Source organism: Eschrichtius robustus, chromosome 11, assembly GCF_028021215.1.
Source record: "Eschrichtius robustus isolate mEscRob2 chromosome 11, mEscRob2.pri, whole genome shotgun sequence".
NCBI lineage: Eukaryota > Metazoa > Chordata > Mammalia > Artiodactyla > Eschrichtiidae > Eschrichtius > Eschrichtius robustus.
In genome coordinates, this window is record NC_090834.1 from 110,636,095 (window position 1) to 110,650,289 (window position 14,195).

Consider the following 14,195-nt stretch of genomic DNA (forward strand, 5'->3'; position numbering starts at 1 on the left):
CGCAGGAGGACAATAGCTCAAGTTCACCCAGCACATACGGGGGGCCAGGCATTGTGCTAAGGGCCAAACACACCATTTCTCCCTACATCTTTTTGCTGTTGTTGTTGTCGTTGTTTTGTTTTGTTTTTACGGCCGTGCCGCAGGGCGTGCGGAATCTTAGTTCCCTGACCAGGGATCGAACACGCGTCCCCTGCATTGGGAGTGCAGAGTCTTAACCACTGGAAGGCCGGGGAAGTCCTCTCCCTAAATCTTGAAATAGCCCCCAGGGGTTGATGACAGGCAGGGGACACACTGGCGAGGGGGCCCTGTGGAGCCCACGTTCCTCTCGCAGGTACAAGTATTCCCATCTTCCGGGTCAAGGGTGGGCAGGCTTCTCCACAAAGGGCCAGATGGTGAGTGTTTGGGGCTTTGCTGGCCATGGTCTCCAGCCAGCTCCTCGACTCCACCGCATGGAGCAGGCAGCCGCGGAGGACAGTACGGCAACGAGCACAGCCAGGCGGGATCTGGGCTGAGGGTGGGAGCGAGCCGACTCCTGTTGGGGACGAGTAAACGGGGGCCCAGAGAGGTGAAGTAACTGAGCCAGGATCACACGGCGGAGAACGGACCGAGCCAGGCCAGTGGCCGAGTTTGTGTCTCTGGGGCCTGCGCCCCTGGCAGTCAGCTTGGCTGCCTTGCTGAGAACGAGGTCTTCAAAAATGGGCTTGAAGAAAACGCACGAAGTCTTCATCTGAGTATTTTCACCCAACGGTCAGTGCGTGCACTCGGGGCGGCCCTGCTTTGCCAGGAGGCCCAGGGCTCGAGGTCAGGTCCACCCACGTCCAAGACTTCAAGTCAGCGGTCCCTGCAGTCAGGGCAGTGTCTTGGTCAGCTGGCCTGGAGAAGGGCGGCCAGGCATGCTGGCAGTGGCGTCTGACGTGGTCAGTCGTTGTTTGAAAAACACTCTCTCACACATGAGCACGTTTTAGAGGAAAAGACCCAGGAGTTGGATCTCAGCTCTGCAACTTTCAGGCTGTGCGGCTTTGCCTTCTGGGCCTCAACTTTCTCATGCATAAAATGGGGATAGTCACGTCTATAAGAAGGGCGGCTCTGCGAGGGCATCCTAGCATCTGTGACACACCCAGCACGGAAGCGGGGCTCAGTCAGTCTGTTCAGTGACCGCCTCCTGGGGTGACGTGAGGACCAATGGCTCGACGTCCATGAAGCATTGAGCACAGTGCCTGGTGCACAGGCATCACTCAGTAAACGTCACCATACTGTCAGTGTGACTACCACCATCCCGTGCATCGTCCAGGTGTGCAAGGAGGCCCTGCTGGTCCCCGAGGGGTGGTCGAGGCCATCCTTATTTCCCTCCTCTGGCAGTTCTTGGTCTTTGTGCCCACACTGAGCCCCCCCACCTGGTGTTGACAGCACCCAGATTTCAGTCGGTGGGAACCACCGTTCTCAGCTCTGTGGCTCAGGTAGGACTGACCCCATCCCCAGCTCCAGGACAGGTGCCAATGGGCTCAAAGCCAACAGCACATCTGCCCCCCCAGGACGAGTGGCAGGTTCAAGGGTGGATGTGAAATCTAACAGCCAGCGAGACTCAGGGCGACATTTTCTGGAGCTTCTGGAAAAGAGAGCACTCCACCCTGTTCCTTAGGACTCCTGGGGGCTGGCACAGCCCTTCTGCCCTGACAGGGGCGCCCGTGGTGCCGCGGCCGCAGGATGGAGCCCGAGCGTGAAGCCGGTCGTGCAGGAGAGCAAGAGGGGGACCAGGTCTCCAGACGAGCTGCTGCAGACTGCCCATCACTGCCCCTTACTGTTTGAGTCCAATTGATATGAGTTTCCCAGCATTTTCAAAGCTTCTTAACTATTACACCGTATGTGTGTTTTCTACCTTTTCTAGATGTAACATGTATTACTGATATAAACAACAGGGGCTGAGACCAGGGGAGAGCTTCGAGCCAGCCTTCACTGGCAGACCCTGTCTCGGCCCCTGTACAGAGCCAGCGGGGCCCCCCAAAGGCAGCGGCCTCTCGGGGGAGGGAGCCAGGGGGCTCCCGTGCCTTGAGATAACAGCGTCTTTCTGGGGTGTAGGTACCACCTGCTCCTCAGAGCAGCTGAGACCAGGGAGCTGAGGCAAATGCCTTAAGAAGGAAGCTCCCCACACGTCAGGCCAGGAAGAAGGGGCTGGACATCACCGCGTCCTGCCTCTCCACTCAGCAGACGGCCAAACGACAGCCCAGACCCCGTTATCAGTGTCCTGGGCCTGCTATAACAAGCCATCACAGAGTGGGTGGTTACATCAGCAGAAATTTATTCTCTCACAGTCCTGGAGGCCGGGGCCGTGCTCCCTCCGCCAGGTCTCGTGGCTGCTGGAAACCCCCGGCGTCCCTTGGCTTATAGCCGCCTCATTCCGTTCTCAGTCTCTGCTCTCGCACGGCTGTCTCTCCTCCATGTGTCTCTCTTCACATGGCATTCTCCTCTTCAAGGACACGGTCATGTGAGACATAGGGCCCCCTACTCTAGTACAACCCACCATAACGTACACCCGAGTCACAGCTGCAAAAACCCTATTTCCAAAGAAGGTCACATTCACAGGTACCAGGGGCTGGGACTTGGTCATATCTTTTAGGGGACATGGTTCAACTCAACAGATGTGTCTGAGCTCTCAGAGCTAGGGAACCTGTTCGTGGAGCACCCTGGGATTTCAGGGGCGCATGCCCACCAAAAATAATGGAAGTTCAGTAAGTCCTTGCTGAAAGGACGCAGACAGCCTGCCACTAAGTCTTCAGTTCCATGGCCGTATACTTGGGGCGTGGGGTCCCCTGGCCCATCACACTCCTGAGTGGGTAGAAACAGGATCATATTCAGGTATCGCTCCAACCCTAGGGACCCAAAGCCCAGCTGATCTGGTAAAGGGCACCAGGGAGATGGGGCCGAAGCGCTGTCTCCACGGGGGCCCCCAAGGGACACACCAGCAAGGGCCTCCATGTCAGGTGAGGAGTTTAATCAGCCGTCAGAGCTATGGAGAAGTTCACAGGCAAGGAGTGACTGTCCTTCTTGGGACACTGAAGCCCCCCTGAGCCCCTAAGTCCTGGTGGCTTGGATAGGCCCGTCCCTCTGGGGGCCTGGCCCAGCACCTGCACGACTCTCGTGTCCCGTGGGAACTGAACGCAGTGCCCGCTTTTCTCTGATGGATCATACTTGCTTGGGGACACGTTTCCTGGGCCGCAGACCAGTTCCTCACTTCACTCACTAAGGAATGGAATACCTGTGGACTTGGGACGACCTCACCAGTTACTTGCAGGTTTTGATCTCTCCAAATTACGTTGTGTTTTCAGGTAAGGTGGAAGAGACATTCTCCACGGTGCTGAGCTCAAATGAAAGCTCACAAAGCGAGTCATGCCAAGGTCACCTCCTCCAGGAAGGCTTCCTGCCCACCTTCCCACTCCCTTATCCCCCAGGCAGAGCTGAACGCCCCCCCACCCCACCTCCAGGCTCCCCATCCGTCCCTTAGTGAGCCCTGCTCAGAGGGTCGAGGGCAGCTGATGGCCCACGCGGTCCCTGCCTCTCCTACTGCAGCCAGCACGGGTCCCTTCCCGTAAAGCCGACTGTCTCTGCCGCGATCAGCTAGATGCAAGACTGGTCAGACAGGCTGTAAATTATCGGGAAAATGAGAGTCTGTTCTGGCTAAGAATAATTTAAGCAAACCCCTTGACCCCCGCTGTGCTTAGGCCTGAGGTCAGCCACTTACTGCGACCGCTGGCACATCACTCAACTCAACTGGGAGCCCCAGGCCCCCATCTGCCGGGGTGAGGGGGCCAGGCAGCGACCCCACCTCATAGGCTTTGTGGACACTTCAGTGACCCAAGGAAGGTCAAGGTGGCCACGAGCAGCCACTCGGTAAATAAGACTTCTTATCCCTTCCTCCAAATCACTTCATTCTTTTCTCACCACTGGGTAGAGAAAAACAAGCTGAACGTGAAGTAAAAGTTAAGCGTCCGGGGCTGGGATCTGGCCTGTGGGTGGGTGTTTCCCACCACCCACCACGGTGCCTCTGAGAGTAGAGTTCCAACGTGGTAAGTTCAGGGGGAGGATGGATTAGCCTGCTTATTCCCAATTACTAATGTTCTAAAAAATAAAATGAAGTAACTTCAACTTTTTTTTTTAATAAAATTTATTTATTTATCTATTTATTTTTGGCTGCGTTGGGTCTTCGTTGTGGTGCGCAGGCTTCTCATTGCAGTGGCTTTTCTTGTTGCGGAGCACGGGCTCTAGGCGCGCGGGCTTCAGTAGTTGTGGCTCGTGGGCTCTAGGCGCGCGGGCTTCAGTAGTTGTGGCACACGGGCTTCATTGCTCCGCGGTATGTGGGATCTTCCCGGACCAGGGCTCGAACCCGTGTCCCCTGCACTGGCAGGCGGATTCTTAACCACTGCGCCACGAGGGAAGTCCCAAAGTAACTTAAACTTTTAAGTGAAATGGCCTTCTTCTCTCCCAAGTTAAGTCTGTCCAGGCAGCCAGACAGGGTGGCTATTACAGGCCACCCTGTATTCACCCTATGGCTGAATTATGTCCCCACCAAAATTCATGTTGGAGTCCTGCCCCTCAGAACCTAGAATGTGACTATATTTGGAGATGGGGCCTTTAAGGAGGTCATCAAGGTGGGCCCCAATCCAACAGGGCTGGAGTCCTTAAAGCAACACCGACACACACAGGGACGACTGTGTGAGGACACAGGGAGAAGACAGCCGTCTACACGCCGAGGACAGAGGCCTCAGGAGGAACCGGCCCTGCCCACACCTGGATCTCAGATTCCAGCCTCCAGGACTGGGAGACAGTGAATGCCTGTTGTTTAAGGCACCCACTGTGCGGCATTCGCACAGTGCGGCACTGTGCGGCAGCCCCAGCTGACTAATAATGTGGCACAAAATATGCTGGGAATCTCCGACAGGGCAGAGCAAGTAGGCCAGAGCCGTGGGAAACCTACGAGCCCCTGGAAAGGGGTGAAATCCAACAAGGGTTAATATCCAGCAGGACCAGGTGTACATGCACAGGAAGGGGTGGGGTGGGGTGGGGTGGGGGGAGGGCAAGCAGGATCCCTTCGCCTGCTAACAATGGAAGCCCTACCGAAGTGGCCTTGAACTAGGGCGTTCATCAGCTCCTATAACCGAGGCTGGCAAGCAGAGCGCCTCCCGGGGGTCAGTCAGCACAGCTGCTCGGCAATGTCCTCGGGCTGGGTCCTCTCTGGCTGGGCTCGGCCATGCCCAGGTCTGGCTTCATCCGTAGCTGCTTGCAAGCTGCCTGTCATAATTCCAGGTGTCGCATCCCCACAGCACAACTTCCAAAAGAGATACCATCTCTCTCAAGAGTGATGCGACCCTTCCCAGAAGCCCTCGGGTGTCCTCCACCGTCTCATCAGCCAGAAGAGCAAGTTCCCCGGACCCCATCGCTGGAGGTGGCATCACAGGAGCAGAGTGGTTGTGACGCGAACAGGGGCTCTGCCTGTACTGGAATCCAGAACATCTGTCTTGGGTGACCAAGGGGTCCTGGAACCTGGGTCTCATCCTCCAAGAAGGAGCCAGGCTGGCACAGGTCAAGTCCGGTGTCCAGGGGCCCTGAAGATGATCTATGAGGCAGCTCGGCCCCGCGGGATGGGGGAGAGGAAGTGGCGGCCGGCTGCTCTGGCTGACACCTGGCGTGGGAGAGGCTGAGGGGAGAGAGACGGAAGGGGTGGGGGGGAGTCAGGTTTGGGGCAGGAGAGGTCAGTGGCAAACGCACGCGGTGGCTGGCCAGGGGCAGCAGGACCCGACCCCTTCCTGAACATCACGGAGCGCCGTCCTGTCGCAGCAGCTGCCGCCATGCATATTAATGAAACACGCAGACACAAACACAACAGAAGGCTGTTCAGTGAGACCCTGGCACCTCAACCCCAAATATCACGGAGAAAGGAATGAATGCGCTAGATGTCGCATCAAAAATGGTCCCAGACGGCCTTGTGCTTTAAAATATACTCTTTTATTTGTTTTTTCAATTATAAAAGTAATACATTATCCAAACAGATTGCTTAGGAAGCACAAAAATCCACCCAGGAAAATGACAACAAAAGCCCCTCCATCCCACCAGCCAGAGATAAGCGCTGCTGGTGTCTGTGACGAAGGCGCACCTGGGGCCGTGCACCGCGTACAGATGATGCCTTTTAAGTCCAGGCAGAAGACAGAGAACTCACACTAGAAGGCAGGCTGCAGTAAGGCTCCGAAGTTTCTGCACATAGAGCGGTGGCCTTAAAGTCTCCTCCCCGTGACCATTTCTGATGCTGCAGAGCCCCACCCACCCAGGGACACAGGAAGAGCACGTCCCGGCTTCCTGGGGACAGGGCTGGCCTCTGCTCCTCTCAGACAGACACCCACATCCATGGCCACATGAGATGCCCCAGGGCTCCACGGGGCATAGCGGGGACCTGCGGGCAGGGACCCCGAGACTGTGGGTGCGAACGTGCATTCCAGAGCAGGCACCAGGAGACAGGGCTGGAGTCCCAGCTCTGCCGCCCACTGCCCTTGGACCAGGCAGTCTCTTGGGCCTCAGTTTCCTCGTCTATAAAATGGGAATAACGCCTACCTCATGGGCTCCTGAATGGACTAAACAAAACATGAGAAGCAGGTCACAGCACTGGCACATCTCAAAGGTCAATAAATGTCACAGTACCCGTCACTCCTTCCACTAACCTGCTTCACGTCAACCCTGTGGCTCTCATTTTTTAAAAAACTGTCCCTCTGAGCGCTGACCAAAGCCCGGGGGGTAAAGGGGAGGTTTATCCTATCCAGAGCCAACCCGAATCTAGATCCAGCCAGGCCTGCCAGGTGACGAGAACCCGTGAGCCAGGGGCCTGGACCCTGGACCAGAGAAGAGCAGCCCGGTGAGGGCTCTGCCAGGGCCGCGTTCACGCTGCAGAGCAGACAGGGTCCAACAAAGGACGGGCCTATGTGGAGGGGCCCCGTGGGGGGCACCGAGGCCACCCGGCAGACCTCGGGGGAAGGAAGCCCTTTCAGCGGCCAAGCTGGAACCCTCCCTGCAAAACAATGAATCCCCCATTCATTGTTTTGCCTTTAATCACATTTTTAAACACTTAACATACGAACATCTGTTCCCTGATGTTTCGTCTTTGTGCATCCGTCATCCTCAAAATGAAAGTCCGGAACCTTCTGCACTAACTTTAAAGTCGGGATGGACGTTTAGTAATGAGCAAAGCTGAAAACACAAAAGAAAACAAATGTTTTTTTAAATTAGAGCAGAACTCTCGCTCTCTAGCTGCAGCTCTACTTGTCTAGGTCACCACCCTTCAAGAAGTTCTCACACCTGTTCCCTAGACGGTCCTCGGTTTCCTTACATCGACATACACAAGGATTTGCTTGACTGACCATTTATATGTTACCGGTGGCCCCAAAACCATTAGCAAAGTGAGCCCCCAGGGCTGCCCCAGCTACATCTGAGAAAGGCCCCCCGATCAAAAAGAAACACACAGGACACAAACCTGCTTAAATTTCCCTCTAATTCTGTCTAAGTCTTCGTGAAGTTTATCGTAAGTAGGATCATCATAAGGGAATTTCTGAATCATTCCAATCAACGATTCTAAGACCTTCATCTTTTTGCTGTAAAACACAGAAATAAATCCTTTTAGCCCTTCGCACACGACAGGCTCAGCTTGCGTAACAGCGACTCCGCTTTAAGGTGGTGGTGCTGAGCGTGTCTGGCCTCAGGCGCTGGTGACTGACTGTCATCACACTGAACAACCTTTACTCACCTGGCAATGCGAGCCCGCCCACAACCGCGTCCTGACATCAAGAGCGAACTGACCTTACAGGGACAGCTCCATCCGGACCCAGTGGCCAAGGCAACACCGACCAGCACGCCAACCGCCGGTCCCCAGGCCTGACCCCAGAGCAGACAGAAGCGGACGGGAAAGAGTGCCGGGCGTGGCCTTGCCTGCTCCGGACCTGGGGATTTTCCAGGATCTGCAATCTTCACGCTCACGGCCTCTGGGAGTTTGACAGCAGGTAAACTGGCAAGCCCCCTCCACCCATAGGGCAGAAACCAGTGGCTGGTGTTTGAGTTCGTCTCCCTTGCCCAGGAAGACGAGGAGCTCAGCTGGTGGGCGGCCTGGACAACCGCCCCAAGGCACTCAGGTATTTCACATCTCCGAGCCTCAGCGTCCACATCTGTAAAATGGGGCCTCAACGGCCACCTCCCAGGCTCTCAGGAGGATAAGCCCAGAACGTGCTACAGAGTAGGGGCTCGATAAACGTCAGTCTCCTCGCTTCATTTGGGAGGGTGGGTGCCCTCTGGGTCGCGGGCAAGCGATCCTGCCGAGCCGCCTCCCCCTGACCACATCTGATCCCCAGGGTGTCAGGAGCATGCCAGATATCTGATCCCTGGCAATCTTGAAGGACTCATCCTTAGGATGAAGCAACAGCCATTCAAAGTGACCAGGACCTGCTCACATCTGCGGTTTTTAAACCAGTTCAGAAGAACTATGATGGCCACCTCTTGGAGAAAACACAAAACCGCAAAAGGTCAGAGGGAGTTAATTAAAGCAACAAAGCACTTGGTTTCCAGGGAGTTGGAAGGCAGATGCCAACATGTGGGAAACGGGAAATGGCGGCACCTGCCACGATACGACGACTACCACCCACTCCCAACTCTGCAAGCGCGACGGGTCGTTCCTGCCTTCCCGGGTCAGTGAAGCTCCTCCAGACACACCCAGCCCGTCGCACAGTCAAAGCCAGTGCACGTCAGGAGCACGTCAGGAGGGTGTGACCCGCTCACGGCTGGTGTCAGGGAAAGCGCCTTCACCAGGCCGCGGAAGGGGCAGAGGAGCGTCTCAGGGTGGCTCAGGAAGCTACAGCCACCTGATGAAAGGTCGCCAGCCTCCAGGCTGAGATACGGCTCTCCACACAGCTTCTCTGGTGTGAAAATTCCCTTAGCTCACTGAACGATAGCACACATGGCAGGTGTTTCTCTTTTAACATCCTTACTTGACACCTAAAGAAGCAGATCCTCTGCCCGCCTTCCACCATTTTTTAAAAAACTGTACAGACTTAGAAAATCCAGAAACCACTGCTCTACGATAAAGGGTCTTAGGCTGTGTTTCAAAGGGCTCCCCGGGCTCTGCTGGTGGGGTGGGGATGGCGGGGCGGCGGGCCACAGGCCCTCTGGTGCACAGACCGGGGGCGCGGCTTTAGGAAGGGAGGGAACCCCTGCCCTGGGGTGTGGGTTGGCAGCCCCCCGGGGTGCGAGACCCTTCACACCCAGTGCAGGGCCCTCCGTGAGCCGCACATCCCGGTGCGGGGAGAAGGGGAGGCTGCCGGAGCATTCCAAGTCCGTGCACCCCACCCCGCCTTCGTGGGCCGGGAGTGGGGAGGCATGCTCCGCTCCGACCGCCGCCCAGTGGCGCCCGGGGCTGCCAACCACTGTCCCAACCTGACCGCCAGCTACCCGCCCACTCCCACTGAATCTTCAGAGGAAAATCTCCCTAAGATGGCCCTCGGCTGATGGACGAATCCGGTCAACTCCCACTTGCTCAGTGACGGGACAAGTCAGAGGGCAGGCGACCCCACCATCACCCAGACTCTGTCTTGAGCATCCCGGCTCTGACATTTCAATATGGCTGTGGCCCAAGTTCTAGAAATTCAAAATATTCCAAATAAGATGACAGGTCACGTGGACGGGGGAATGCCAGCTTCCCTGCTCTGTCATCCACTCTCCTGGCACCCCTCCCAGGCCAGGCAAAGCCACCAGACATCAGGATGATGCAGAGCAGCCGCCGAAGCCCAGTGTCGGCTCCCATGAGCGGCAGGACGGCCTTTCACATAAGGGTGCGTTTCCAGCTTAAGAGTGAAGACCGGGGGTGGGGACAGGGTCCCGGGGCTTCAGGAAGAAGCACCCGGCAAGAGCACGCTCCAGAGGCTACAGACGGGCTTCCCTCATGGCGCACTGGTTGACAATCCACCTGCCAATGCAGGGGACACGGGTTCGAGCCCTGGTCCGGGAAGATCCCACACGCCACGGAGCAACTAAGCCCGTGCTCCGCAGCAGCTGAGCCTGCGCTCTGCAGCCCGCGAGCCACAACTGCTGGGCCCGTGTGCCACAACTACTGAAGCCCGCATGCCTAGAGCCCATGCTCCACAACAAGAGAAGCCACCGCAATGAGAAGCCCGCGCACCGCAACGAAGAGTAGCCCCTGCTCGCCGCAACTAGAGAAAGCCCGCGTGCAGCAACGAAGACCCAATGCAGCCAAAAATAAATAAATAAGTTAAAAAAAAAAAAAAAAAAAAGGCTACAAATAACAGCTCATGGTTACTTAGTGCTTCCAGGTACCTGACACCTGTGAACCACATGAAACAGGTCATCTCATTAGCAGACCTTTCAGCTACATTAAAAAACCAAGTGACAAGGGAGTCACCATTTCTGAGCCCTGATCATACCAAGACTGTTCTGCTCTGTTTGCTAGAAGCTCAGAGGAAAGATGAATGAGAAGATAGTATCATTTTCATCGTGGTTTGACTGGCAGGGTAACTAAAAGCCACTTAGCGCCCTAAGGTCTCCAGGGAAAAGGCAGGGGGATCCGAGGACCCCTGGGAAGTAATAACAACGGATGTTCACCCAACACCAGAAATGCGCCCGGCGGTTTCTAGTTACTATTTCCTGTAAACCTCATGACAACATTTCAGGTTCGGCCTGGTTATTTCCCCATTTTACAGGTGATGAGACTGAGACACTAACCGCCCAAGGTCAGAGTGAGCTATGAAACCGGAACTTCCCGTCCAGACACCGAAGAAGAAAGAAGGCTCAGCTTTACCTGTCCTTCTCAGTGGTGCAGCCGTGCAGGAGACATCTCCAAGCAAAAGCAAAACCTTGGTAGCACCCGATCTGTGAATTTACGAAACATTCAAGAGTGAAATGACTAACCAACAGCTATACTTGATCTAAATATCAAACTCTCAAATCAAAAAGGCGGGGGGTGGGGGCCAGGGGGCAGTGGTGCTTCTTCTCTTGCTGTTCTGGAAGCACCCATTGGGCACCAGGCTACAGAAGTTGGAGGTCAAGTCACCAGCGGGGCAGCCGGCCTCCAAGGTGGCCCCACTGGACCCCATCTCCCCACCCCCCGGTATTCCTGCCCTGTGCGGTCCCCTGACTGGATCGGGGTGACCTTGCTCAGCAGAACACACAGGAAAAGGCAGCACACGACCTCTGAATCTAGCCACTAGCAGACAATGTCACCTCTGCCCTGCCGACGTGGGTCACCCGCACAGTGTCACGAGGACACTCAAGCAGCCCTGTGGAGAGGTCCACGCGGCGAGGACAGCCGCGGGAGCAGCCACGTGAGAAGTGGCTCCTCCAGCCCCAGCAAGCTCTCAGCTGACTACAGGCTGGCTGACTCTTAACTCCAGCATCCAGAGAGCCCGAGCCGGAACCGGCCGGCTCAGCTGCTCCCGGACCACAGACCCTCAGAATCCGTGTGAGACGATAAACACTGCTTGTCTTAAGCCCACGTGTCTGGTGCGGATTCGTTCTGCAGCCACAGACACCTAATACGGTCCTGACGGCCTCAGACGTTACTGCTTAGGGCCAGTTATCTCCGTAAGTGAGGGCCAATCTAGGTCGAAGGGCCGGAGAAAAGGAAAATCAGGGACTTTATGGAACTCCAACAGAAATATAAACGGCATGTTTTCACATGACACAGGGCGCTCAGTCTCTGGGGGAGGATTCAGCTGGCTTAAGACACAGGCCAGCATCATGACGCTGGACGTCGACTGAGGTGAGGGGGGCCTTGTTTTCTCTTTCTCCAGCCCACCCGACTTCATCATCTCCACACAGCAACACCCTCTGCGGGTTCCCTTCTGAGACGATTTCTCCGTCAACGTTCTATCTAGCCTACTGCCATGGGAAGAGGCCTGAAGTGGTGGCTCGATCATACTGATCATCAAGGCAAATTGTCAATGGTCAGAGAAAAGGATTCCTTTCTAAGTCGGGGGGTCCCACTTACCTCAGATCCGATTTTAGCTCCATGTAACGTGCCATACTGTCTTCCTTCAATCATGCCCAAACTACTTCCTTTTTCATAGCCTTCCTGATAACCTTCCCCGTGAAACCTGCAACAGAGGAGAGGAAGCATGAGCAAATAAACAGGAGAAGGCGCATTCTTCCTGCAAAAACTTTCCTCTTCCACATCACCCAGACCCAGCAAGACAAGACCTAGTACTGTAGAAAAAGAACAAAATTTAAGCCAGAAAACTTAAGTTCCAATCTCAGCTCCACCCCTCCCTAAGTCTCTCCGTCTGGCAAGTCGCTGTAATTCTGGAAGCCCCATTTACCTCTTCTACAAAGAGGAAGGTGGGCCAAATCGGTGATTCCCAAGCCTGGCAGAATATCAGAAACACACAAGAAAATTTCAAAGATACAAATTCAGGGGCCTCACCCCTCGTATTCAGTTAAGTCTGGAGTAAGGCCCGGGAATCTGCTTTTCAAAATCTCCCCGGTAATTCGTCTGCAGCCAGGTCATCGAGCCCCAGTTCTGAGTCTGTAAGCTAGACTGCTTGGTCAAGTGCTTCAAAAAAAACAAAAAAACAAACAAACAAAAAAACTCTGCAACATGTACCGGGCTTTCCATCACATCTCAGGAGACTAGCAAGGAGAAACGCCATCAGATGATCACAAAATGTACCGTGACCGTGGCGCCTGCAGTAGAATAAAGGCTCTGACTCTGAAGGCCCAGCAGTGTAACTGGCACCATCATAACCTGCAGTCACCAAGGTGAAAGGGGTGTGCGGGAGCGCCCAGTGAGGCCGAGGGGACAGCTCCCACTTACTGGCTGTGGGGCCCTGGGAGTGACCTTGCCTCCTCCTCTGAAAGACACGGTGAAGGACAGGATCCACTTCACAAGTAGGGCTAAAATAAATAACGGGATACAACGCTTAGCTCAGCGTGCAATTCACAGCGATCTCCAAATAAACGTCAGCGACTGTTTACTGTTCACTCTCTTTCTTAACTGACATCTACTGATGTCTCAAGTGGGCAGGGCACTGGAAGACAGCCACAAAGCAACCAACAGCTCCCCCGCCCCCCACCCCCCCCGTCACAGCCCTAGGCGCTCCCCGGGGGCTCAGGAGGGAAAAGGATGACGCCTGACACCTTTAAGAGCGTGTCCGTGAACGCTGCCGTATGTCCTACCGCTGAGGAACAAGAAAAACGGGCAGCGCCCAGATGGCAAAGGCCCGTCCCACCCAAGGAAGGGGCGTCCCTGGAGGGAGGCAGTCACCAGGCCGAGCAGATGCGTGAGGCAGCCCCGGACGGGGGAGGCGGGTCTAGAGGGGCAGCTGGGCACGTGGCGCTCGCCCGAGAGGCCGATGAGCAAAGGAGAAGCAGCAGCATCTCGGGCCCTCCCGCGCCAGCCGCCTTCTGAGCCACAGCGCGTTCCCCCAGGGCCCGGGCGGCCGCCGCAGCCCAGCGGCTGAGAGCAGACCTGCCCGGGTGGGGGCCCGGCCCAGCCCCGCTACCCACCTCTCATCCGCCATCACGATGGCTTCGAACATGTCCTGACTCCCGGCCATGGCGGCAGCCGGCCCGCCCCTCGAGCTCCGGCGCCAAGCGCTGCGGCCGCAGACACACGAGCCTCGGGCACTGACGCACCGCTTCTGAGGAGGCGAAGTCCACTTCCGGGGGCGGCCGCGCGGGGCAGGCCGGGTAAGGACGGCACGCGGGAGGGCTCAGCACGCGCCGGCGCGGGGCCAAGCCGCGTGCGCGGCGGCGGCGCTGGGCGGAGCTGGGCCAGGACGCGGCCCCGCCCCGAGGCCTCTTCGCCCCGTTCCCCGGCTCCCGCCAGGGGTCAGCTGCTCCCCGGCTGCAGCATCCACCTGGCTGCGAGGGGGGGATGGGGGGGTGGAGGGTGACCCGGGGTGGGGGGTTGACCCGGGGGGGGGGGGTTGGGGGGGACCCGGGGGTGGGGGTGACCCGTGACCTCACCGTCACAAAACCAGGCAGATGCAACCGAACTGCCAAAAGCGGCTTGGAAGGAATCGGGGGAAAAAACTGGAAAAGTTACCAAAGAACCAACGCCTCCGGAGGCTCTGCCAGTGGGGTTTTGAGGGGAAAAGTTCCAGGAAGGGCAATTCCCGGGTTGGAGACACGACCCAGAGGAGAGTGGCCCGGGCCCCCACCGA

At 56.6% G+C, this 14,195-nt stretch overlaps 1 protein-coding gene across 1 annotated transcript; it reads right to left on the minus strand.

The window, feature by feature from the left end:
- Positions 1–5,975: 5,975 nt before the first annotated feature.
- Positions 5,976–13,683, minus strand: LTO1 (LTO1 maturation factor of ABCE1). Its single transcript, XM_068556558.1, has 5 exons — positions 13,537–13,683; positions 12,023–12,128; positions 10,835–10,905; positions 7,511–7,628; positions 5,976–7,227 (listed from the first exon to the last, which is right to left on the minus strand). Exons 1-5 carry the CDS (start codon positions 13,584–13,586, stop codon positions 7,159–7,161), a joined length of 414 nt encoding a protein of 137 aa, XP_068412659.1. The 5' UTR covers positions 13,587–13,683; the 3' UTR covers positions 5,976–7,158.
- Positions 13,684–14,195: the final 512 nt, after the last annotated feature.